This window comes from Phaseolus vulgaris, chromosome 7 (assembly GCF_051622355.1).
Source record: "Phaseolus vulgaris cultivar YP4 chromosome 7, ASM5162235v1, whole genome shotgun sequence".
Classification (NCBI taxonomy): domain Eukaryota; kingdom Viridiplantae; phylum Streptophyta; class Magnoliopsida; order Fabales; family Fabaceae; genus Phaseolus; species Phaseolus vulgaris.
The window spans coordinates 6166488-6193519 of record NC_143504.1 but is presented as its reverse complement, the minus strand read 5'-3'; the positions used below and the strand labels follow the sequence as shown (position 1 = coordinate 6193519).

The 27032-nt window shown below is 33.9% G+C and overlaps 2 protein-coding genes across 15 annotated transcripts; both read left to right on the top strand.

Moving 5' to 3' along the window:
* Positions 1-2338: 2338 nt before the first annotated feature.
* On the top strand, positions 2339-11005 carry LOC137828501 (O-fucosyltransferase family protein). Of its 14 annotated transcripts, XR_016523538.1 has the most exons (11): positions 2589-2760; positions 2831-2996; positions 3164-3242; positions 3348-3418; positions 3501-3551; positions 3664-3752; positions 4718-4841; positions 4929-5212; positions 9720-9849; positions 10017-10703; positions 10802-11005. XR_016523538.1 is itself a non-coding variant. In XM_090305381.1 (10 exons), exons 6-10 carry the CDS (start codon positions 3694-3696, stop codon positions 10602-10604), a joined length of 1185 nt encoding a protein of 394 aa, XP_090161507.1. In that variant the 5' UTR covers positions 2545-2760; positions 2831-2996; positions 3164-3242; positions 3348-3418; positions 3501-3551; positions 3664-3693; the 3' UTR covers positions 10605-11005. The 14 variants fall into 14 exon arrangements, 7 of the variants coding, with proteins under 7 accessions (XP_068491210.1, XP_090161507.1, XP_090161506.1 ...); XR_016523537.1 differs by lacking the exon at positions 3501-3551 and having other exon boundaries at positions 2339-2760; positions 3164-3258; XR_011083899.1 differs by lacking the exon at positions 3501-3551 and having other exon boundaries at positions 2545-2760.
* A 1781-nt stretch (positions 11006-12786) lies between these two features.
* PGM (phosphoglucomutase) lies at positions 12787-25067 on the top strand. Its single transcript, XM_068635108.1, has 22 exons — positions 12787-13374; positions 13474-13539; positions 14124-14168; positions 14254-14346; positions 14449-14501; positions 14686-14737; positions 14842-14910; positions 15253-15321; positions 16541-16663; positions 16801-16853; positions 17586-17664; positions 20634-20698; positions 20779-20846; positions 22844-22959; positions 23038-23112; positions 23219-23334; positions 23703-23844; positions 23942-24023; positions 24106-24152; positions 24275-24352; positions 24460-24565; positions 24654-25067. The coding sequence occupies exons 1-22, from the start codon at positions 13153-13155 to the stop codon at positions 24719-24721; spliced, it is 1887 nt and encodes a 628-aa protein (XP_068491209.1). The 5' UTR covers positions 12787-13152; the 3' UTR covers positions 24722-25067.
* The last annotated feature ends 1965 nt before the right edge of the window (positions 25068-27032 follow it).

Genomic DNA, 27032 nt, shown 5'->3' with positions numbered 1-27032 from the left:
TTTTATATAAAAAGAAGTAAATACCTCAGGATAAATTCAATTAAGGTTAGTTATGTGATGATATGGATTGTATCTAAAACATTGCATAAGTTTTTAGCATTGGTAAAAAAATTGTTGATACAATATGTACTGGTCGGTATCGACAAGCTAGTCTCGGCCTCGATGACTAACCGCCCGCGTCAAAGAACATCTTAAAACATATAATAAATAATGTTGAAAACAATTACAATAACATTGAATGAGTCAACCTATATCCCGAAATATACGAGAATATCTTCGAAAAACCAACTAAAACAAAATTAACAAAAAGATGTACATTCCTAGTAATAAGAAATCACGATGCACGTCTAATAATAACTGACAGACGAGCCATTAGGGCTAGGGCCTATTGATACAAACCACATCAACCAGCAGATGACTAAGGACACAACAAACACTACACAAATAAGTCAGTCATCACAAAACCTCGAGAGAGAATCAGTAGAAGAAGAACCAGATATAAACTAGAATATCATAAGTTCTTCCTTCTTGTCTTTCCACAAGAGAAGTTATGTAAATAAATTGGGCTCACTTTGGGGGTCCAAATAGAAGAATAAACTAGAGTAGGGTGTGTTTAGTAATTTGAGTAAGGTGTGCTTAGTAATTTAATTAGGGTGTGCTTAGTAATTTGGATTTGTGTCAAGCCCACCTTTCACGACAAGTGCTTCTAGGTTTAGGGTTTCTTTGACCTACCTTTTAGAAGGCTTCTAAAAAAAGACACCCATACCCCTCTATCTTGTTCTCTAAGGCACTCTCTCCTATGTCTTGCCTCATGTATTCACACATTGAATTCGATTATAGTAAAGAAACTTTGCATAAATGTTTTTGTGAGACCTGAGAGTTCTCATAGTGGGTCTTATCTTGAATGTGTGAGCACTTAAAGTAGCGGCTCTTTCACCACTCATTTTGGAGTCCTCCTTCTCCAAGTGGCGTGACTTCCTTCTTCTTCCATAAGCTTTCTTTATCCATTCCTCTTTTTATCTTCCTTTTTGTGTCATTCATTCCATTCCTCTTTATCATGTTTGTATTTTAATTTTGGTTAACACTTGTCTTTCAGGGATGAGTGGCGGAGGAGGAGAAGAGGGGGATAGTTTGAAGTTCACTCCCATCTAGGTAGTGGTCGCTGTTTGCAAAACAACATTACCAAAATTTGCGTTTCATCGGACTTCATGCTCGATATGCTTTTGTGTAGCCTTGACCTCGCCCCCAACCATGAATCTCATTTCCATAATTTTTATTTCCCCGAAACACACAAACGCTTTCTTGTTTCCACTACGGAGGAACACGCCCCACCCCACTCCAATGCTGAGACTGAGACTAGTTTCTGCGCTCGCAAGGTCGCACCTCACACAATCGCTACAATTCAAAAAACCATAAACCCCCAACTGATTTTTCCTAATCTTTCAATCCATGCCACTTGACACCTCACACCTTACATAACACCAATCTGACATCTCTATGTCACATAAGCAACACTTGATGCCATAAGGTGAGATTTAACAAAAAAGATCAATTTAGATATATTTTAAAAAACATAGGGATAAAATTGATTTTTTTTAAAAACCACCGTACTAAATTGAATATTGACTCTAAATGTATGGACAAATAAGATAATTATACCTATATTTTTCATATTTTCAATTTGATATTTTGGAAAGTTGCATTTATCTAGTATAAGGTTATGTGAAGTCACAATAAACTCAGTTGTAAAATAAATATACACTTCTCTTATATTTTTAATAAAATAATATTCATATATATATATATATATATATATATCTTTGTTTTTTTTAAATGACACTATTTTTTTATATTTGTAATAAAACGATATTTATCTTCTTTATTTTATTTAAAAAGGATATATTTGTTAAAATTTAAATAAAATTATAAATAAAAAATACAAAAAGTTAAAGAATTTTATAAATAAAAATGGAATGATTTAGCTATTTGAAAATTATTCTCATCTTTCTTAGGACTTTTATACATAAGGGAAATTTGATATTCTTCCATCTCTTTTTGGTCAAACTTTTATTAAGATCCAATCTTCTTTGGCTGTTTCTCCCTACACCCCAACAAATGACTTCCTGCACCCATTATTTTTGGAAAAGACCATTTTACCCTTTTTAAAAATGATTTTTACTTTTTTCAAAATATTTTCAAAACATACGGAACATATTTTATGAATTCTGAATTTACTATTTTAGAAATTTAAAAAAAGTGTTTCAGAAAAGATATTTCAGAATAATTTTTTGGCTTTTGAATTTCCTATATCAGAAACACATTTTGTTTACAGAACCCTATTCCAGAAATATCTTTTGCTTACGGAATCCTTATTCTGGAATCATCCAAAATTATCAAAGATAATTCTAGTATTGCATAGAATGTAGGGGTGCAGGAAGAAATACCTATCTTTTATTTCCCTTGACCTCAGTCGCCAGTTTAGGCCCAAGTCTCTTAGCCCAAAAGAAGCCCATATATTGGCCCAAATCCCCCAAGCTAATTTTTGTAATTATTTCAATGACGGTGATATCATTTCATCTTTTCCTCCCACCGCCACATATCCACGGCAACCGCCACTTTGCAGATCGCCGGCAGGGTCCATTAGCACACCCTCAGCCGCAAGCACCATTCCAATCCCTAATTCCTCACCGAAGCGTAAACTCGAAGAGCTGAATCCGCAGAATAACAAGAGCAGAGTTGTTGAATCTTAACCATGAGGAGGTACGGTTCGATAAGGCTTCGATGTTGAATTTCTCTTTGAGTGTAACCGTCGATGTTTTGTTTTTTGTAGAGCTGGCTTCCACAGGCAGCATGGGAGGAACACTGGAGGAGGCTCAGGAATGAAAGGAATGATTGTGAAGTTATCTGTTGCTGCTGCGGTGCTCTTGATCTGCACGCTCTCCTTGTTCTTCTCTTCAACAGGAACTTCGAATGTTCAATCCAGCTATCGCTCCGAGGTTCTTGCAAATTATTCAGTTCAGATTATTTACTCGCTGACCGAAATTTAACCAATCAAAGAAAATTCGTTCAGCATCTTTATACATTATCTTTTATGAAATGAAATTTGTACTTATATGATGTAATTCGACGATTTGTTATTCGTATTTCGTTCGGTTTTTGTCAGATCCATGTAGAAGAGCTCTGGAGCAACGCTGATTCTGGCGGTTGGCGGCCGTCGTCTACTCCGCGAACTTATTGGCCTCGTATCTATCTATTCTTGTAGTTACAGACTGTTTCTGATGCAATAGTTTTCATCTGGATGCAACGTTCATGAAGTTTCTGATGTTGTGTTTGATGTTATGTCTCAGCTCCTCCTAATGAGAGCAATGGCTACTTGCGTGTTCGATGTAACGGTGGACTGAATCAACAGAGGAGTGCGGTTTGTACCTTTTTGCTCTTACTGTAAACTTTAGTATACTTTTATGAATTGTGGGAATTATCTGTTGTATTTTTTGGTTTAGTGCATTCAATGAAGCTGCAAAGTATTTGCATTGCGTCTCTTACTAAGCTAGGTGAATATAAGGCTTTTGATAGGATGAGGCTTGCTATGTGTATGGTGGTGCTATTCTGTATATATACACGTTGATGTTGTTATACTGATACATTAGTTTATCAATGCTGTAGATATCTAATGCTGTTCTTGCTGCACGGATCATGAATGCTACGTTAGTGCTACCCGAGTTGGATGCGAACTCTTTTTGGCATGACGACAGGTAACTGTCACGACTCTTAATTCTTATCTGATTTCTGAGCTGTAGTATGCATTCATTTACTTCGGATCAGGAATATTTTTTTATTGGGACGAATAAAAGAAAATAAATTCTTTTTACTCTTGAACATGAAGCCTTTGTAGCTAATTTATAGTGACAAATTTGTCTTCCCCTTTTTGGTTTTAGTGCATCTTCGGTTTTACTTAGAAGAAGGGTGCTAGCAACACACTTTTTAATACATTCCTTCTACCTTCATTATTGGTTAAATTTACTGGAAACTAAAAAATCACTAGTAGAACTCTTTAAATAAGAAGTAAGACCCAAATTTTTGTGATTTTTAATATTTTTCAATTAATAATAAATAGATTTTATTACTAGCATTTTTCTTTTGAAGAAATAATCACTTATTTTTGGCATCTTTGGAAGAGATTATTTTGAAAAAAGTGATTATTTCCTTGAAAGTGTGTTGGAACTTAAGCACAAGAAAAGAACATAACCCAAAAAAACTAGTCCATTATCTTAGGTTCATCCTATTCAATATAATACTTCTGACATTACCACGCCCCTAAGGTCCGATGACTTTCACTTGATTGACACTAACTCAATGGTAGTTCTTATCTCTTCAACAAGTTTACTCATCTTTCAGTATTGGGTTTGCACTTTAGTCCAGCCTATCGGTAGGTCGTCCTTTTTGTACCATCAATTGTTAGGACTTAAGTGGAAGAGCCTTAAGGGTTAGTACCACTTAAAATAGATCATTCTACTCAATATGGTACTCCTAACAAAAAGCTTCCCCAAACATGCGTTTAGTTGAAATAAATGTTCCTTTAGTGGAAGATACCAAATGGGGAACCCTTTTTCAGTATATCATGAGTGGTTTAATTGATTCTTAACTTTTTATGGGTCATAGTCACACTACACTAAATAGCCTCCTTTTTATTTTATTTTTTATTTTTATTTACATGCAGCGGTTTCTATGGTATTTATGATGTTGAGCATTTCATCAAAACACTGAGGTATGATGTTAAGATTGTGGAAAGCATTCCAGAAAATCAGAAAAATGGTAAAAAAAAGAAAATAAAGGCATTTCAGGTAGATTAATAATTTGGTCATCAATAAGTAGTTTGAAATTATTCCAATTTTCTGGATGATGTATGTTCAAATGTTATTTTGGTACAGCTTCGTCCTCCTAGAGATGCTCCTATAAGTTGGTATACTAATGATGCTTTGAAGAAGATGAAGGAACATGGTGCGATTTATCTTACTCCCTTTTCACATCGCTTAGCTGAAGAAATTGACAATCCTGAGTACCAAAGGTTGAGGTGTAGAGTCAACTATCATGCTTTAAGATTCAAGCCACATATCATGAAGCTAGGTCAATCAATTGTAGATAAGCTTCGAGCACAAGGTCCCTTTATATCTATACATCTTCGGTTTGAGATGGACATGTTGGCATTTGCTGGGTAAGTTATCTGGGTTTGACTGGACAATTATGTTTACATAGTTTATTGGCTATATGTTTATTGACTTTTAATGGGACGTAAATATTGTGTAACTGTTGTTTTGTTTTCTACAATATCAAATGTTAAATGCATGTTTTTCTTTGATTTAAAGCAATGGATGTTTATGCCAAAGCTTTATTAAACCATGTATAACATCTATGGGATTTTCCTTGTTATCTTGTCAGAAACCACATTCCCTATGTATATATGATATATGACTAGTTATGTACACATTTTCTCTGTTAATGGTTTATTTTCTATTTTTTATGGGACTATATTTTATGTTTGGATAAATAATTGCTTATTTTTTAATAGTTATCTCAGAAAATTGATAAAAACGTGATATTTTCTTTAAAATAAATTGAACTAATGAGCTTTGGCAATCTTGTTGGTGCATTGCAGCCATTTTCTAGGAATTCTTGCAGCCTGTTAAATTGTGCTGATTTCTTATAAACATGGTGTTGAATAACTTAGTTTCTTTCTATTTTTTGCTCCAGCTGTATTGATATACATAAACTATAATTTCATCCTATTAGTTAATTTAGAGGATTGTTCTGTGAGAAGGAGATGAAGGTGTCGTTGAGGGGTGGGTTGGAGTAAGGTTGATTTTATAACAAAAGATGGATGAGTGAGCGTCGGTCTTCAGGTTGAGTTGAGAGGTGGTCAGCATGTGTCTCTGTGGAAGACAAGGGTTGTTCCGTTAGGACTATTTACCAAAAAATTCTGAATTGGTCAACACTTTCTGGCTGTCCATTGGTGGGCTAGACATAGTTGATGTACTGCTTTTCTTGACATTTTTGTGCTTAAAATAATTTTTTTCTGTAATCTTGTGATAGGGAGGAGGTTTTCGCCCAAATCCATATCAATTATGTAGGACATTTTTTCAAACGGGCTACTTTTTACACAATTGAAACAGATGGTGTTAGTGTTTCATGCTTCCTCCCTAAACTGCTATTGATCATCTGGTGAATGGTAGACTGGGTGCAGACAATTCTAAAATCATCAATCCGTGTTTTAAGGATGGATTGAAAAGAGAAAATCTTCCTTTCATACTTTGAAGAAAAATGTCTGATATTTTCTTAATCTAACTGGCACGTTTGAACAAGGCTCAACATTTTTCTACTATCGGCCAGTTGGAGTTTTAAGGGATAAAGCATGCACTCAGTACTTTCTGACTATTTGCAGTTTGCAAGCCTTTTAATGTTCTAGGGTCTTCAAGAACTTAGTAATTACTGTCATCCATCTCTCCTATTTCCACCAGCATTTTTTCTTTTCATATCAGCAGATCCACCATGTCCATAGCAGAAGATACCAATGGAGAGAAAATAAAAAACATCAGGAGTTTGAAACAGGGTGCTTATGTTGTCTAAACTGAGAACAAAGCTTGAGTAGAACTCAAACAAAAGATTGAGGATCATAAAGCCTCAAGTCTTCAACAACCACTAGAACTGAGTTTGCTTCCTTAAATGGAGAGAGACGAAATATTAGATGTAGAAAACAAATCTTGAAGGAATATTGAGTGCAAAATATTTATCAATAAGGAAAAAGTATGTATCAAAGACTCCAAATTATGTTTTGTGGAAGGGTTGGCCTTATTATCATCCAAAGTGAATACCAGTAACTCCAGTTTTTAGGAACCAAGAATTTGGGAATAGAAAATAGAAGACAAATTTTATTGAATATGATCAAAAGATCAAGAAACAGGAGAGCACTCTCTCCTATAAGGGTTTCCCGTTTTACAACAGAGCTACTGTTGTATTCCCATGAAGGTTTACTAATACAATGTCCCTCACTAACCCTATTATCATCCTGTTTTATATGTATAATAATGGGTATGAGCCATGATATCCCTCTAATTAGTAACTACACTAATTTCCTTTATTCTATATCCTCAAGGTTCAATTTGGTAATAATTTGCTCCAATGCTGTAGGAGTTGAAAATAATCTTCACCTTTTGGATCCCACTTTAGGAAGTAAGATGAACCAGCTATTTCTTCATGAGACACATGTTGGACAACACTCATTGCAAAAAAATTTCTTGAATATATTTTTCTACGTTATGTTTACTTAATCTATAATTTTATGCTAAATAAAAGTATTACATCACTATTCAACAACCATTGAACCATAAGAGTACTTAAATTCCATATGTATTTTTTAATAATTTTATTTTTATTCAGTTTACACATCTTATTTATTAGCATTATATTTTTTATATTAAATTTGAAAAAGCCTATGTACCATACTCGTTTAACCTGTGTGATTAAAAAGACTGCACTAATGAGCCTGCACCTTAGACTGACTTATTTTAAAAGCCTATGTACCATACAGGTTGCAGGTTTTGTTGGTAGTCAGCAGGCCGAACCTAAATACCCACCTCTAGTTGTGAATATGGTGAAAACACAAGTTCAATGAAACAAGTTTCGAAAACTTGAGCAAAGCCTCCTGAAGTCTGGTATGGGCTAAATACCCCTTGTGTCGGACCTTAAATTTGGCTATTGCAAAGCATTTGCTCCTGAACACGCATGTTACGTTCAAATTGGGATTGACCCATTAGGTCTAGACTTACATACAATACCATTTATGCCTCTGTCTTTCTACTTCATCAGACTCAAATATTTATTGACAGAGACATGGGCTGTTGGAGATCCTTTAGGCAGCCATCTTTGTCCTGCAGATAATAACACCCTTCTAAATACCACCTGTTTGATTGTGTCTAGTGGTTTCGGTGGTGGAGGTATGAGTGGAAATTATGTGCGTAGCTAGCATTCTCTGTTATCTGGAAGTCTTGATCTGGCTGCTCCAGCGACATAAGTTTAGTTGGGATGCAAAATTTCCATAGCTTCTTCACTATTGAAACTGATACTTTAATTGGTTGGCTACATCTGCTGCTCCTTGAAGAACTTCTCAATGGCACAACACAATGGACTAATTTTGTCACTCACCTTTCTTGCCCAAGAACAAATCTCACATGTCTCCTTGCCCAAGAACAAATCTCACCTGTCTCCTTGCCCAAGGACAAATTTCACCTGTCTCCTTGCCCAAGGACAAATCTCACCTGTCTTCTTGCCCAAGGACAGATCTCACCTGTCTTCTTGCCCAAGGATAAATCTCACTTTGTCTTCTAGCCTAAGCATAGTTCTCGCCTGTGTTTCTCATCCAAGATGGAGTCTTGTTCTTATTTCTTGCCCAAGAACAAGTCTTGTCACCTCCTCCATTTTACATATTGTCATCAAAGTTCTCGTCACTCTTTCTTGTTTTGCCAAAATTTTGGTTGCTGCTCCTTCCTTTTTCCATGTCCATCTCTGCTTCTTTGATGCAGGCTTCCATCTCAATTTGCACTTCTTGCTTCAAGTTAGCCAACTCTTCAACGATGTGACTACCATATTCATATATGAATCTTTTCATCAAAACTAAGGAAAATGACTCCCAATTTAAATCAAGGTTATTTTGGCTCCAAAACATAGAACCAATTCATTGCAACACCTTCCATGCTCATGAATTCAAATTGCAACTTATGGAGTGAATGAATTTCTTGTACAACGAAGAATTTTTCAGCCTTAAATCAATTGGGTCTACCTTAACAAACACAGGCTGCTTATCCTTCTTAGCCAAAATGTGTTTGCTCCATCTCTAGCACTGGCTCTCCCTTGAAGATTTGGGGCCGTGCCAAATATTAGGAACCAAGAATTTGAGAATGGGAAATAGACGACAAGTTTTGTTGAAAGGGATGAAAAGAACAAGAAATAGGTAAATACTCTCTTCCAGGGGTTTTCCCCTTCACAAAGAGCTGATGCTGAATCTACAAATGAACATATCTGTATCCCCTTTTCTCCCTACATCCCTCCTACTTGTTTAACTCATTAACCCCCTAACTAACTAATCAATATCCTAATTGAATTAACTAACTCATCCTTTCCCATAATCCTAATAATTCCAATAAAATCAGAGCAGCCTAAAAATTACAGCTCCCATTGGATCACTTTCTTGGTCTGGACTAATGGGCGGTTTGTGTTTTTTAAAACCGACCTTGGCTCCAAAGTTTGATGTCTGTCCTAGTTAATGATGTGTAGTGCATATTTGTTCCAAGAAATAGAATGTTTTTCTTGTTTTTACTTGTATTGTACTACATAATTATAATTATGGTATTTCCTTAAAATCTTACACATGCACCATGGATATGCTCCTGTATAGGAGTATTTGACAGTGTTTGTATTACAGGCATGTGCAGAAGTTATAGGAATTTAGGTAGGAAAAAGAAAGAGAAAAGTTGAGATTCTAATGTATGATGGATTTGATATGATATGATGTGATGCAATGCAAAAGACAGAACTGTAATAATCCATATTTATAGTACTTCTAGTCTGATATGTATTGCAAGTGATGATCCAAAACTCAATCCCCCCTCCTTATAAAAAAAAGAAAGCTTCTTGTAAATTACTCATGTTGAATGTGGATGTGATTGCAGATGCTTTGATATATTTACACCCCAGGAGCAAAAGATTTTGAAAAAGTATCGAGAAGAAAATTTTGCACCTAAAAGACTTGTCTATGATGAAAGAAGGGCTATTGGGAAATGCCCGTTGACTCCTGAGGAGGTGAACACTAGTTTTTGCTTTTGTTGTTCTTTAATATTTTCCCGGGGTCTTTGTTAATACAGTAACCTTTACATGTATGCTGGTGATAACAAATTTCAAATTTGTTTAGATTATGATGTGATTCGAATGTTTTGATTCGCACATTTATTATGTGCTTCTCATTGCAGGTTGGTCTTATTCTGCGTGCATTGGGTTTTGACAATTCTACTAGGATATATCTTGCAGCTGGTGAATTGTTTGGAGGGGATCGATTTATGAAACCATTTCGAAGTTTGTTCCCTCGACTTGAGAATCATTCTTCTGTGGAACACTCTGAAGAGCTTGCTGAAAACACCAGGGGATTGGCAGGTTCTGCTGTGGATTACATGGTCTGTCTTCTTTCTGACATTTTCATGCCAACTTATGATGGCCCTAGCAACTTTGCCAATAATCTCCTTGGGCATCGTCTATATTATGGCTTCCGTACTACTATCAGACCTGATAGAAAATCTCTTGCCCCAATCTTCATCGATAGGGAGAAAGGGCGGACAGCTGGTTTTGATGAAGCTATTAGGAAGGTCATGCTCCGAACAAACTTTGGAGAACCTCATAAGCGTGTTTCTCCAGAGTCTTTCTATACTAATTCTTGGCCTGAATGCTTCTGTCAAACATCTGCCAAGAACCCTGCAGACAAATGTCCCCCAAAGGACATTTTGAATATTATGAATGACGAGTTAGAGAAAACAGAGACAGACGCTAATTCTACAATATCTTGAACCTAAGTTGTGGCATTGGGTTCAACTCTGAAGTAATGAACTTCTGTGGGCCTAGGGGAACTGGAATGAAGTCCTATTACTGGAACTCCTGATTTGCAGGTGATCATTTTTGTCTCATACCGTTTAATCTGCCTAGGGAATGATGTAGAGAGTTCAAGGTGCTGATTCGTATATTTACATTCTTTAGCTTCTTGTAGACATTAGGAGGAAGATCACACGTGGATAAAGAGCTGGCTATGTTACCGGGCTTTAATTAGGAAAAAAAAATCAAATTATAAATGTATTTTTTCTCTTCTCTGCCTGAGAAAGGTACTTCAAAGTTACCTAGGAATTGATGAAAACTCGGGCAGATTTATGTCAGATATTTGGAGTGCTGGAAAAATCAAAATGTGTTAAATTTATGTTGTTTTATTTATTTAATCTTTTTTGTGCGCGATGGAAATCACGTTGTTCAAGTGTTTCTACAGTCCTATATTTCCTCTTTGGAAGAAATAGTAAACATAATCTGTATCTGATGTCGATACTGCCAAAGAGTCAAATGAAATGTTATAGCAAAATGTATATAAACAACAAAAGGAGAACAAGTTTGTTAAGATATTTTGCTGGTTCAAAATGTCAGGCTTGACCTGCATCTTCACAAGGAGAATCTTCACTAGTAGATTATTCACAATGAATTTATTAGTTTGGGAACTTTTTACTTATAAATGGTAGATTATTTTTTATGCAAGAGTCTTCGATTTGAAACTTTAATATCATCACAAACTTTATTAATGTGAACTAACGAAAGTCTTAAAATTATGACTTCAGTCTTGTATAAGAGTGTTAATAATAAAAGATAATTTTCAATATCAATATGTTTTTAGAATAACATTAAATCAATATTTAATTATACTAATTAAATTAATTTTTTAGGTTATAAAAAATTGTAAATAAAAATGATAGAAGTGTAAGTGTTATAAGATTAGTAATAATATATTCTAGAGTCTTGGCAAAAGTCTTCAATTTAAAATTTAAGTTCAATGAAAAACTATTGGAATTTTCGAATGTGGTATGATAAATGTTTAAATTTAGCACTTAAGTCTTACATTTTTTTAAATGATTAGTTAGTCTTTATAATACCAATTTCAAAGAAAAAAAGATAACGTTAATTATTGGAATGATTAGGACATTCAAGAACTATGATCAATACAAAAAATATAATCTCAGTCTTAGAAAAAGTCTTAAATTTAAAATTTAAGTCTAATGAAAAACTATTGGAATTTTCGGATATGGTATGATGAATGTTTAAATTTAAGACTTAGGTCTTATAAATAAAAAATATTTTTTAAATGATTGGCAAGTCTTTAATACCAATTTCAGAGAAAAAAAATTATTGGTGACATTGTTAAAATTATTATCAATACAAAAAGTATAATCTTACAGGAGTTTTTAAAATTTCTCTAATATTATTTTTCAGTTGATTAGATTTAGAATGTAATCTTCATATAACTACAATCACATTAAATTGCTATTTAATTATAATAATTAAGTTGTAAAAAAATGAAATGCCAAAACAACTATAATTCATGGATCTTAAAAGATTTGATCATTGAAGCAAAATTTGTAAGAGAATTTTAAAAATGATGTGAACGGTAAAATTTACTCAAACAACATAATTTTTTTGAAAATGACAACATAAAACCTAATAAGAGAGTCTTATCATGTTCATTTTATATAATTAAAAATCATAATAAATAAATATTTTCAACATGCCAATTATTTTATAACCAAACTTAGAATGAATAAATAAACTTTACTATAAATTATATTTTAAATTTCTACTATAAATTTTAAATTATAATACAAGGCTATTTTTAACTATTAACAATTTCTTTTTAAAATTATGAAATTTTAATTTAGAGATAAAAATAAAATAAAAAAGTTGAAAGAATTAAACGACTTAAGAATAAGAAATCTAATTCAAAATGATTGAATTATTATTTCTAGTAAATCATAGGAGTATGCACTGCGTAAAATATACAATCCAAAGTATAGAGAAGAAAAATATTTAAATTGTGTAATCAGATTATAAAGTCTTCTTGATATTTAAACTGTGTATTTTAATTAGCAATTATAAGCTATTGAATTAGAATATTAGGTAAATTTAAACTAAAATTTAACTAAAAAAGTTGAAGGGAGAGATGCATGCATGGAAATGGGTGAAATAATTTTCCACCTGACGAAAATCAAGATGGGTCCGAATTAATAATTCTTAGCCGTTCTTTGTGCAATCGAACATACGATGTTCAGTAACCTTCTTAGCAAAAATCATGGGAAGGGCCAAAAAAAGCATTTCACAGTTCACATTCACATGTTGTTGAATCTCAAGATAAGTGTCTCTTCGTACATGTGGCATCAATGTGTTCCCACAGCTGCTCCTATCACAGTTAAGAGACTCTCTCATAAATCATCACATCACTGATCACTCATTACTCACAAATAGCACAGCATCAGAGTCTCTTTTTCTCTCATAAAAACTGAGAGAACAAAATTTCCTTCACACCCATCAATGGCTTTCTCTTCTAAACTTGACAACTTCATCCTCTCTGCCTACAAACCCCAAAACTCCACTGCCCCATTTTCAAAAATCCAACCTTCCTCCTTCCTCCCATGTCCTTCTTCCTTGAAGTCTCAAAAGCTTCCCTTCAGAAATCGCTACGGTTCAACCATCAGAGCCACGTCATCATCCTCATCGCCTTCCACAACCATTGCCGAACCTGAAGGCATTAAGGTTTTGTCTTTCTCCTTTCATGCATTGTCCCTTCTGTTTATATTAATGCTCTTAAGTTTTAAAATCTAACATTTTCTTTTATACTTTTGTTGTTGCAAGATTAATTCGATTCCAACCAAACCCATTGAGGGGCAAAAGACTGGTACAAGTGGGCTTCGGAAGAAGGTATCTTTCTTGCGGGGTTTTAGTTTCCTTTTTGTTTAGTCTAGCAATGGAACACCAGTAATCTAAAGCAATGAAATTGAAGCATCTCGTCGCTCATTTTCTGCTTGCAGTAACTTTGTTTGAGTTTCATGGATCAAAGTGATCACTTAGACCCTCTCTTTATTCCTGGTTTGTTTATGCTCGATCAGAAAGCTTGTAGCATATGGATTGTGTTAGTGTTGACATGGATTTAATTAAGGTTATGATTGATGATATATTTATATGCTTGAAAATGAAATAAATTTGTAAGGTTGGATGCGTCCTTTTTTTTTGTTAATTGTATTTTTAGGTTGCTGTTTTGCTTTTTCTCTTTACTCCATTCATACATAATTAGTTACTCATTATTTTCTCTTTGGTAAACACTGGTTTGATAGCCTTTTCCGTGTATTGATTATTTTTCTTTTCATCACTGTTTGAAAATTGGTTGTTAACTGACTGTAGCACATTGGAAAGCTATTAATGAAGGAACATAGTTATAAGGAAGTATTTACAGTGTGGGAGTAATGTTTTTCTTATAATCAACTACATGCATATATGTTTTGTAGGTGAAAGTGTTTATGCAAGAAAATTACCTTGCAAATTGGATCCAGGTTTGTAGAATTCTATTCAGTGTATGATTGTGTGTGATTTATGCATTTTGCTTTGCATGTAAGTAAAAATCCTGTCCCTCTGTAGGCCCTGTTTAATTCATTGCCTCCTGAGGATTACAAGAATGGTTTGTTAGTGTTGGGAGGTGATGGTCGATACTTTAATCGGGAAGCTGCACAGGTAAACTTTTTTGAATGTGTCACAATAGCAATTAGATGTAAATTTTGTATTTAGAGAATCATTTTGTTTCTGATTTTTACAGCTGTTTATGGTGCATTACAGATCATAATCAAAATTGCAGCTGGAAATGGTGTTGGAAAAATTCTGGTTGGAAAGTAAGTATCTTAATCGGTTTATTTTTCCAATTAATTTTCTTCCAAATCAAGAGATCTACTAGTGAATGGAATCATTAGGCTAAAACAGCTTTGTTGGGTTAGTGTATGAGTTATTGTTCAGTGCGCAATTACTTATGCGGAGGTAGTAATAGACATTAATTATTTCTTTTTCTTTCAAATGCAGGGAAGGTATTTTGTCAACACCAGCTGTTTCTGCAGTAATAAGAAAGCAAAAGGCAAGCCAGTTAAATTTTTTTCTCCTGGAATATTTTGGCGTATAATGAGCATAGCCTTTCCAGATCATTTGCTCATTGCTTCTGATTTGCTTAAATTTTAACAGGCAAATGGTGGATTTGTTATGAGTGCAAGCCATAATCCCGGTGGGCCTGAATATGATTGGGGTATTAAGGTGACTATCTTTTCTAGTTACTCTCGTCCATTATGTTTTCATTGATCAAATTGTGCATTGACTAATGCTGATAGCTACTCCTGAAGTTACTGTATTTTAAACTTTGGTGAGGACATTGGTTGATACTCTGAAAAGCCTATGATTCAGAGATCACTCTGGTTTTCATTATTGTGGGGGGGTGTATGGATATTATGCTTGGGGATTGGTAATTTTGTATTCCATATGCAATCTTGCAGCTTTGTCGAAGCATAATTTATTCTGAAGATGTTTGTGGCCAATTTCTAAGACTTTGTGTGCAGATCTGTCAGTTTGTGTTTCTAATAAATGGCTTTGCTACTCCAGTTTAATTACAGCAGTGGACAACCTGCACCAGAATCCATTACTGACAAGATTTATGGAAACACACTGTCAGTAAGTGTCCCATCATTCTGATCCTACATTCTGTTCTTTAAAATATTTGACTTATACCTAGGTTGTCTTTTGTATGATGAAAATTCAGCGTAATCTTGATCTTATATTGTATCATTACTTATTTAGTGATGATGTCTTCTTATATAAAGATTTAATTTCTTTAAAGCTGTTGCATTACATATCAGTTCTTGATTAATTGTCCTTTACACCTCGTATCTAGAACTCTGTTACATTACATATCAATCTTGTTGTACGTTTTTTTGTAAAATCTCCTTTAAGTCCTAATAGTCTTCATTACATCATGATATTACTACATGATTAACAACTGGCACATTGCATATCATCTGTATCGCCATTTCTAAATGCTCCTAATGGTTACCCACTAAAATCTTCAAGCAAACTATAACTTCTAATGCGAAGCCTCGTCATCATGGTAGTTTGATAAAATAATTATTGATTTCAAAATTTCTTTCATAAAATAATTATTGATTTCAAAATTTCTTTCTGAAGTTTATCTGGAACTCTGATGACGTTGCTTGAGAGCTGTTTGTACTTGGGTTTATCTAGTGTGAAGTTTTACATGATGTCAATGTTCACTTTATCTTTATGTTAAAACTGAACCTAAATGCCATCCGTCCTCCTCTCAATAAATTTTTTTACGAAAAAAGGGAAAATAAAAAAAGTTAAGAGCTAACGAGCAGAGTCATTCTGGTAATTTTAAATTTATCATTTGATTAAATTAGGTAGGATATATTAGACTTTCAATTTTTCTTTTCTTATAGTCTTGCATAATTCAGAGATGTGAAATATGGTTTATTCAATTCTTTGAAATACTTTACTGGACATATCTTCTGTTTTGTGTTATTTTTATGAGGTCCACTGATTAGAATTTATATAATAAGCCACATGCATGATTTCCCCGTTATATTACATTTTTTTTCAGGTCTTTATATATTTCTTTTCTTTTTGACAGATGTTAGTATGTTATAATGGTTAGACTGTAGGCTTTTTTGTAAGTATGCAAAGTTGCTCTAACAAGCCATGGAAGCGGCTAGCCTTTTGTACTTTTAAGACTAAACATTTATCTTAAAACTAGGTGTTATAAAATGATTTGGAAGTGACATTAGTAAGAATACTATCTTCCAGATAAATAGTCCTTTCTTATTGTCAATGATAAAGTGTTTTAGATATTGGGGTTAAATATTTTATGTTGATGCAGATCTCTGAGTTAAAGATAGCTGAAGTTCCTGATGTTGACTTATCGAAAGTTGGGGTTACAAAGTTTGGAAACTTCAGTGTGGAAGTAATAGACCCTGTCTCCGACTATCTGGAATTACTGGAGGTGAAAATAATTTGTTTGCATCGTTATAATCTTTCATTTACATACCACTATAATCTAATAGAATATTTCACTTGAACTAGATCGCATTCTTGTGATTTTTACTTAATTTATTTATTCGTTTGTTATATTCCCTGCAGACAGTATTTGATTTTCAGCTAATCAAGGGTCTTCTTTCACGACCAGATTTTAGGTAGTCATCTTGTTCCCTAAATATTGCAAATATTGAGTTATTTGGGGTTAGATGTTGCTTTGGATTTTATTCCTTTTAGTGTACTTCTTTATTGTGGTCTTAGAGGTCAAAGTCACTCTACAAATAATGGCTTTTGTACATAGTTTGCTTTGTCCCACAACCCTACTCTGGTACTATATAGTCTCTTCACATTGACATGGACCAAAAAGGTTTTTCTCTTTAACATCCTGCTGTCTGCACAATTATAATTTGAGTTGAGACCCCCTGTTTGACAAAATATTTAATTTTCTGTGCTACTTCAATATCACCCAAAAGAATCCTTGGGAGGCTTGCATTAGAAATCGGAGATCTGGTTGTTAAATGGGGAATCATTAAAAGGATCTATTGAGAGATATGGTCATCAAATATGGAATCATTAAAAGGATCTTGCGATCTTGTATGTTTTTTCCCTTGCTATGTATTTGTATTCCACTTCTTGAGTCAACCTTATTCGTAATTGAAAGAGGTTAGCCTTTTCTGTCCGTACTTACAGTGCAAGCTGTTGTATATCCTTGTGGTTTTCTAAAATTTTAATGGTGCTGCACTACCAGAAACAAGTTAGATTTTCCAAATTATGGATGTTATTTTTCTTAACAGAGAGTAGGGAAATCCCAACTCAAGAGTCATGGCTGGTTATAGCGTTTAAGCTCTATGAGAATCCCGCAGTATTTAAATTTTTGTGTTTTTTTCTAGGTTTATATTTGATGCCATGCATGCAGTTTCTGGTGCTTACGCTAAACCCATCTTCGTTGATAAACTTGGTGCTAGTCTGGTATGGTCCTCCACTCCTCCTTTAAATTATTATAAGCAGACTGAAAAAAAATTATTTCTCTATATTATTTCATATGAGAAGAAATACATTATAGAGAAAGAAGGATGAAAATGGAAAAGAAAACAATAGTAACATATGAATCAACTAGAAATCCAAAAATTACATTGAATGAAATGAAAATAGAAATAAGTTGACTATAGTCCTTCCAATTAATGAGATGTGATAAGATTTTCGGATGGATTTCTAACACTCCTCTGATATTGGGGAATAGATATTAGTCATCCCCAGCTTGTCAACATTAGACTCAAAATTTGATTTTAACAAAGCCTTTGTGAGCACATTGCTGACTGTAATTTTGTTTGAATGTAGTGTATGGTAAATGTCCGAATTTCAATTTCTAATTTGATAAAGTTTGTATCAAGCCTTATGTGCTTCATAGTTCATCTTATCATGTTGAATTGGATTGGACTGCAAACTGTAGTGCTAGTTGACTTGATGCCACTAAAGAGTTTCATAGGTTCTTGAATTAGAATAGATGAATCATCAAGTAACCTATTTTATCTAGATAAATTCACAAACACCTTGAGCTCTTGCTTTATGTTCTACCTCTGCACTGCTCTTTGCCACTGCAGTTTGTTTCTTGCATCTCCATCTTGTCAAATTTCCCTACACCATTGTACAATACCCTTGATGGACTTTGTATCCTCAACTGAACTGGCATTTGTATAGAACTCAACAGTTTGATCTTCATTCTTTCAAAAATAACGTCCCCTTTCCAGATGTATATATGGCATAGTTTTTGACATACAACATCAAGGTATTCGTTTTCTTGTATAATACATGAACTGATTTACCACACTATTACTGTAGGTAATGCCTAGTCCAGTAAAAGACAAAAGAAAAGTAAACCAGTTTACCTACAAAGCATTTGTTCCTGCCCTTTTCAACAAGTTGATCATCCTTAGTGGTCTTGTGCTTCTTCTTTTGGACCATAGAAGTTGCTGTAAATTTGATTCCTAGTTCCTCTATTTCTTTTAGAAAATCAAGAATGTTCTTCCTTTGGGAGACAAAAATACCCTTCCTGCTTATGGTCGCTTCCATCCCAGGAAAGTATTAATTTATAACCTGTGAAGACCGAAACAGACTATTAGAACAACTTCTTCCATCTTCTAAATTCTTCACAAAAAAGATGTTGTTCTTGTAACTTTTGGTAGCCAAACTGCATCGTAGCAGTACTGAATTTTGTAAACCAAGTCCTCAGTGACTGCTTCAGCCCATATTATAGGGATTTATTCAATATTATTGTTTTATCCTTCCTAGGAGTAGTTTCATATAAACCTCCTCTTCCTGTTCAAGAAGTCTTTCTTTACATCCATTTGGTATAGTCTCCAACACAAATTCGCTATAAGAGAAATTAATATCGTAATTTAATAGATTGGTATAGTACTTCTGTTTCCGCAGTTACCTTTCTGTTAGTTAGCTCCTTAGTCAGCAGTTAGTCAGACTTTGGTAGTTTGGATTGCAAGTCTCACTTTCTTATAAGTAGCTTCCTCTCTCTTTGTATATGATTATATAATCATTAGCATTCTTCTCTTTATCCTCTCTTTTTCTTCTCTCTGTATGCTGAACTCTATTATACTGAATTTCACCTCGCCAATGGGTCAAACATTTCCTGATAATCTATTGCCATGAGTTTGAGTATAACCTTGGGCAACTAGTGTTGTTATTGCCCATTTTTCCTTCTGAGTTCATCTTTATGTTAATGATCCATCTGCATCCAACGAAATTCTTTCCTTTGGAAACAGTAACAATTTCCCAGGTCTTATTTCATTCAGTGCTGTCATTTCCCCTTGAACAATAACTCTAGTTCTGATCTTTCAGATTTAATAAACTGATTTTGGAACCTATATACGTTCCAATTTTGTAATTAAAGATCCCTAACATGGGGACGGGTTAGAATATGAAAGATAACTTGATGTAAGATGCTTTGTGCAACTCCTAACTCCTAAAAGCACTGAGCAGATCAAGATCATCAATTGTATCATTACCCTCCCTGTTACTTTTTGGGGCTTTCTTCTTATTTGGCTCAACGTATGGAATTTGACTCTGCAAAGGAACATGAGATCTCATGCTGGAAACTTTTGCAAAATTTTGAAATTCCTCAAGGTTTATTTTCCAATTCCCTCTAATACTTGTTTCTTGTGCGAGAGAGAAGGAGCAGATCAAGATCATCTATTGCATCATTACCTTTGTTACTTTTTATGTTACTTTTATGACTTTCTCCTGATCTAGGTCTATATATGGTGACTGAATTTGCAAAGGAACATGATCTCATTTTGAAAAGTTACGGAAACAAATTGAAATTCACCTTGAGGTCTATTTTCTAATTCTCCTCCTTGACTTGCTTTTGTTTAGGTTTTCTGATTGGGTAGAATTTTCTGGAACTTTGAGTTCTTCACTTTGCATTGGGGTTGGGGTAGATAAAGGAATATAGAAAGGGAGATGGGAGGGTCCCAATGATGAGCTTTGGTTATGCTCTCCCCCTAAAGTGAGTTATTGGAGATTGACTTATTTTTTGGGATTTGATTAAGTTTTTTGGGAGGTGTGAGAGGCTGATCAACCTTTTTGGGGTGGTGCATCTGTTAGGCATGGGGCTGCACCTGGTTTTCATTTGTGATGAACAAACATTGATCCCATATGAACAGAGTATAAAGAAAATTATATCATCTTTGTATTACTTAGTTTCAGTAAAGATACATTATAAAGAAAGAAAACGAAAAACAAAATGATAAATAGGATATTCCCATAATTAACTTGGAATCTCAAAAATTACTGGAATGAAATCAAAATAGGACTGTAGTCCTCCTTCCAGTGAGTGAGATTCGTTGATTTCCAACAGCTATTTCATTTCAGGGTCTGTACAAATTTATATGAAGTTATTGATATTGGATGTTCATTATGTAATGTAGGATTCAATTTCAAATGGAATTCCTTTGGAAGATTTTGGACACGGCCATCCTGATCCTAATCTAACGTGAGTTTAGTGCTTTAATTTTTTTCATTTTGTTTTCATACATAAGAACATTAGTTTTAATGGTAATGTTTCCTGAGCAGATATGCAAAGGATCTTGTAAACATTCTGTATGCTGAAAATGGACCTGATTTTGGAGCTGCCAGTGATGGTATGTGAGACCAATGCAGTAGCCAGCTTTTTATTAAGTAGCTAATTTGTTTTTTAGTATATGTGTTTCTGTTGGGAGATAGCTTTGGCAACAAGTATTGTTGCTGCCTTGTGACCCAGAGGTCATGGGTCCACATCGTTGAAATAGTTTTCCACTTACGAGGGGTAAGGCTAGGTTTCCCTTATATGTTGACACAGCTTCAATCTAGCCAGATGTTTTTGGTACTTGATTTTATAAGACTGATTGTTGATTAACACCTTAGAGGAAATAATTAAATCTCTAATTGTCATTAAATTTTCTTAAAATAAATTGTTTGTTTGCAGATATTCAATAGAAGAAATTCTTGCCTATTGTTGAACTGGTTTATCAATGGCCACTGTTTGTGGAGATTGCCTTAGTTGCTTTGCTTTATTTTGGATTTTTTTGCTGTGTCTTGTTATACTTGAAAATCAAAATTGATGCCATCCTTTTACTATTTCACTGTGTCCTTTTTTTTCTCTGTTTTTGATTCATGATAAGTTATATAGTTTTGCAACAAATTCTTCTCAATCCGTGTTTGTGTCAATGTGGTACGAGCAACATGACATATGACAGGGGAATACATAGATTTATTATGTGTTTGGTTAAGTTTATTATGGAAAAATACTCACTCTTTATTTAGGATTTAATGGGTTTATTTTATGGTTGTGTTGGATCAGTTTTAAGGGGGCATTGTGAACAGTACATGTGAATTTGTAATTTTAGGTCAGATGGATTTATGGGAAAACTCATGAGAAGGTGACAGTTATAAAAAAGGAATATCTTAATTCTGTCGACCAAATCTGGTAAGGATTGCAAACTCAAGAAAGCATATATTGAGAAGAAAAAATTAGGGTTTTCCTAGACATGCCTAGGTTCCTTGCATCACCACCAAGGGTTTGATTGCATCACACAACCTATAAAATAACAATTTGCTGCATCATTTTTAATTCATCTGAAGAACATCATCTCTTGGATGACATGATCCAGTTTTATGTTATGTATGGTCAAGTTATTTAGGCCATTTTAGAAGTAAAACTACTTTTCCCTTATAGAAAGTCGATTGAAATGATTGAACAAGGGCATTTATTTGTACTATGTTAAATCAGTTTAGGGATATACTAGCTTATGCAATTATTGTAGATTATATTGTTGGGGATGAATCTTCTCTCTGTAACCTTGACTCAAGTACTCTCCACATTCCACACGAAGTTTATATCTGATCAGCTTATTTATCGTAGAATTGGAGAAATTGTTTGTTAACATCATAGAAAAAATAAAATTAACTTGACAATACCCAATGAACCTGAACAAGTAATATTATCTATTTTTTTATTTTTTATGAATTAAAAGCGATAAAATATTTTCAATTGTATTTCTTACATATTCTGATAACCCAGTACTGATACATACTACCCTAATTCTAGCCTGAGTATATTTGGGTGAGTTTTTCCATAGACGCATGTCAGAAAGAAAAATGAAAAAAATGAAATTAGTTTTTTCATAACCAAATTTTTAGAAGTTTTTCATATAGCTTCTCTAAATTTTTATTTTAACTTGCATATAAGCTAATTTTAAACTGATGGAGGAACTCATTTCATTTTCTTCTTATTTTTCTCCCCTTAAAGTGCTTATGAAAATGCTCATTCAAACAAGCTTTGTCTGGGAAATATAAATGAAATAAATGGAAATTAGCAATGTTTGGGTGAATATATCTCCACAATATTTCAATTTTTACTCTTTCGTTCCAACTTTTGCCGAATGTAACCAACAATTTTAAGCTAAACGTTGTATTTGTGGTTCAAGTGTTCACATGGTATATATCATGCCATTTTTTAGACATATTGCAGAAGACGTGATTGATGTATGCTTGTGCAACAATGTTTTGTTTGTCTTTGTGTGTATGCTTGTGCAACAATATTTTGTTTGTCTTTGTGTGTGTTTATTCAATGGGGTTAATGTATGCAATCTTTGTTCAGGGGATGGTGATAGAAATATGATTCTAGGAAAAAGTTTCTTTGTAACTCCTTCAGACTCTGTAGCAGTTATTGCAGCCAATACAGAAGCAATTCCATACTTCAAGGACGGTGTGAAGGTTGAAATTTTACACACAAATTAATATGAATTCGTCGTTGTACAACAGAAGTATATATATTCTGTGTTTTAATTGCAGGGTCTTGCTCGATCAATGCCGACAAGTGGTGCTCTAGATCGTGTTGCTGAAAAACTGAACCTCCCTTTCTTCGAGGCAAGTTTTATTTCTTTTTTAAAATCTCTTCCTGAAAATTATGAAATAAGCTTCACATATTTTTAGACATAGTTCTCAAATAACAAAAGATGGACACTGGATTCAGGTCCCCACTGGTTGGAAATTTTTTGGGAATCTTATGGATGCTGGGAATTTGTCAGTTTGCGGGGAAGAGAGTTTTGGAACAGGTTCTGACCACATTCGTGAGAAAGATGGCATCTGGTATATATTCCAAATGGTTTTGTAAATCTAAGTTAATTTTTTCAATTATTTTTTAGGCTAGCTACTTTGATGTATCTTGAACTTAATAGAATTCTGAAAGACACCTACATTTGCTCTGCTCGAATTGTTGTCAAGAATAGAACTTAATCAAATTGCTTAGATGTTTGTAATATTGTGGCCCTATAAAACTAAAACATGTATTACATTTTATGCCTCAACCGGAACAACCTCAAGGGAAGATCATATGACAAAAAATAATACACGTTATATTTTTATTGGGAAACATCACCACGATCATGTTAGAAACTTTATCTAAGTTCTGTCCTATGCATAATCGTCTGCATCATCCAAATGATTTCCACTTACAGGGCTGTCTTAGCTTGGCTTTCAATTATAGCACATCGCAACAAAGACAAGAAGCCAGGGGAGAAATTGGTCTCCGTATCCGACGTCGTGAAGGAGCACTGGGCAACTTATGGAAGGAATTTCTTCTCTAGATATGACTACGAGGTAGGTATCATTGCTGCAATTGGAGTTCAATTTTGTAACATATTCTGAGCTTGGTTAAGTGTAATGTTTCTTTAACAAATCTATGTCCGTAATATAGGAATGTGAATCTGAAGGTGCCAATAAGATGATAGAATACCTACGAGATATTGTATCCAAGAGCAAGGCTGGTGATAAGTATGGTAAGTTTCAGGAATCACGATCCTTCAATTCTTTCAATCCTCTCCTGACTATTTTTTAAGTGTGGAAAGTATTCATCTACAGGAAGTTATGTCCTCCAGTTTGCAGATGATTTTACATACACCGATCCTGTAAGTTTTACATCGTGTACATTTGTATCATATTCATTTTTTCATTTTTAATTCAAGGACAAGCTACCATAATTCACAATTTCCTTGCAATTGTTCGGTTCTGATCTGCTTTAGATGTGCAGGTAGACGGAAGTGTGGTATCAAAACAAGGCGTTCGGTTTGTTTTTACAGATGGATCAAGGATTATATATCGTTTATCAGTACGTGACATCTGTTTGTTTGTCCACCTTGTCTCTTTCAAAGTAGTTGAATCCATCTTGGAAATCTGGGCATAAAATTGAAGTGATTGCAATGTTTTCTTTTACAGGGAACTGGTTCTGCAGGGGCAACTGTTAGAGTGTACATAGAACAGTTTGAACCACATGTTTCTAAACATGATGTTGAAGCTCAAATTGCCTTAAAACCATTGATAGGTTATTTTCATTTACTAAGATAAAATAAAGTAATATCAAATGACTTGCTCTATTTTCTATGCAATTGATTGCTCTTATTATTGTACAGATTTGGCAATATCCGTGTCAAAGCTCAAAGACTTCACAGGGAGGGAGCAACCTACTGTGATCACATAATGGACAATTCCACCACCACTTAATCAAGTTGTGATATGTACCAAGATGTGCTCTAAGTTGAGTTCATACGCAGGTTGTTTTGTTACACGCGTATCCATATCAGAGATCGCTCGAGTTCGGTCGCGTATGGTTGTTCAAGAATTTTGAAGCGATAGGTCCCTTGTAAAATATGGTACTTATGTTTATGTGCAAAAAGTGATGCACCGTTGTGCGACAAAACAATAAAAATGGTAACAGTTGCTGCTCTAAGTAGCTAATCTTTTCAAAGTTATGTCCAATATCTAAGTTAAGAAACTGGAGTTTGTTACTTCTCAAGCTTAATACAATACCAGATATGTTCCAAGCTTCTTTGTCTGTTACAATTGATGATCTCGTTTATTCCGATGTCTATAGGATGCCCAAAAGTATACATGTTATTTTCAAGAATATATTTTTTAGCACTTGAGATGAAAGCAGAGACAAGGCCCCCTAAGATGTGAAGGTTGTCCATAACGATATAGATGTCCATTGCTGTTTTCTTGGTCATGAATTTACTTTGTATTCTGAGTGGTATCTGACAGTGACAAATCACTGATTTTCACCTTGTTGATCTCAGCAAAAAGGAAAATAAAAACAAAACTATGCATTTTCAGACCATATGTTTATGAGCAGATAGACCATGGTGAGCTTTGAAGTACGTTTCGAGTGAAAGTCAAATGCAGAGCTGATTCCTAAAAAGATCGTTTGTCGGAGCATTTTGAATTCTGTTGGCATATCAATAAAGATAGAACTTAGATGCAATTTTATAAGTGTGTTTAGAGTTGTAAAGTTAGTTTTAACTGTTTTTTCAATCAAAGTTGAAGTTTTATTTTTATTTGATATCTTATGTTAATCTTGAATGGAAACTTTATCACACAGTTCTTAAAATAAAAGTTCAAATCTTATTATTAGAAAAGACCATGAGAGATAGTCATAGAACTGTGTTTAAACTTTGTCCTATTAATAAAGACAAGGTTGGACAGCAACTTATCATGATCCCAGTGAAGTTGTATTTGGTTTAAGCCTATTGCATTGACCGCATAATGTGGTTATAGCTTTGAAAGACATGATGAGGTGGTGCCATGTGATGAGACAAGGTTCTCACGTGTATCTACCAATCCCATTGGTCATACTTGATTTGATGAGAGCTTATGTGGGAACCCAGTGTACTCCTAAGAGTAAGATTCACATCAGAATGCTTGCAAAGCCAGAGGCAGTTACTGTAAGTTATATAACAAATTCAATGTATTCTCTCTAAATTTACCTTTTAGGCTATCACACTCAAACTGTTTTTAGATTGAACCAATCACACTCAAATTGTTGAATCCAGGGAATACAGATTTGGTCTATAAAATAATTTTTCAACAGAAGTAGCCTGGAATAGGCCAGATAGTTGGGGTGAGTAAGTGTCACACATTCAAGTGGTCTCATAATCTTCAATAAAAATCTCCTCTTTTTAACTTCTTAATCAATGTTCTTAGGACACTAATTAGCAAGACCTTGTCAAAACTAGTCTTATTACAAATTTGTTTCATCACACCAGATTCCTTCTATTTCTTAAACATCACTAAACACTTCCTGTGTTTCTGACTGCATTGCTGTCAAATCCTCTGCAATAAAGACAAATTGAAGTTATTGAGCACTTAATTGATAGAATTTTGAAGTTTTAAACGATAGAGTTGGAAGTTGCATGATTCATAGGAAAATTGTTGAGACATATTAGATAAAGAGAGTGGCGTATTGTTGATGGAACAGGTAATGGGCATGGGGATGATTATCTGTTAAGATGGGATAATAGGGACAAATAGTTTCTTCTCCATTTGCAAATGGGACGAGACAGGGATCATGTTCTTGCTCTCCACCCCATTTAGCCTTTTTCTTTTTTAATTATTTCCATATCTTATAATTTTTATTTCAAATAGTTTTTTCAAATTTTTTCCAGATCATATACATGCTCCTTCAATTTCCATTTTCTGCTGCGAATTGTTTCTTTCATAATATCATTAGTTTTAAGGAACAACACCCGGAACATGTAGATGTTATTCTACTTTCATATTGTTATCTTCTCCAGGTTGGCTCAATGCTATCTATCTAAGTCAAAATTATATTACAGTCTTTTAATAATGACACATAATTCATTGATTTATTTTTCTCGTATAAATTAAAATCCTATTATTATATAAATTTGTGATTTAATTTAGCAATTTTCAATACATTTTAACTATTAACAAATAGTTCATTGAAAAAGAGTATTTTAAAAAATAAATTGTCAGTATTTATCATAATAAAAAAT

Excerpts from the sequence above, each read along its gene's own strand:
- LOC137828501 (XM_068635109.1), top strand. Across the intron at positions 2,997-3,163 it reads AATCCAGCTATCGCTCCGAG|ATCCATGTAGAAGAGCTCTG; the intron begins GTTCTTGCAAAT and ends GGTTTTTGTCAG. Across the intron at positions 9,850-10,016 it reads GCCCGTTGACTCCTGAGGAG|GTTGGTCTTATTCTGCGTGC; the intron begins GTGAACACTAGT and ends TTCTCATTGCAG.
- PGM (XM_068635108.1), top strand. The coding sequence starts at position 13,153 with ATGGCTTTCTCTTCTAAACTTGACAACTTCATCCTCTCTGCCTACAAA. Across the intron at positions 14,502-14,685 it reads GGAAAAATTCTGGTTGGAAA|GGAAGGTATTTTGTCAACAC; the intron begins GTAAGTATCTTA and ends TTTCAAATGCAG. Across the intron at positions 23,335-23,702 it reads CGTGAGAAAGATGGCATCTG|GGCTGTCTTAGCTTGGCTTT; the intron begins GTATATATTCCA and ends TTCCACTTACAG.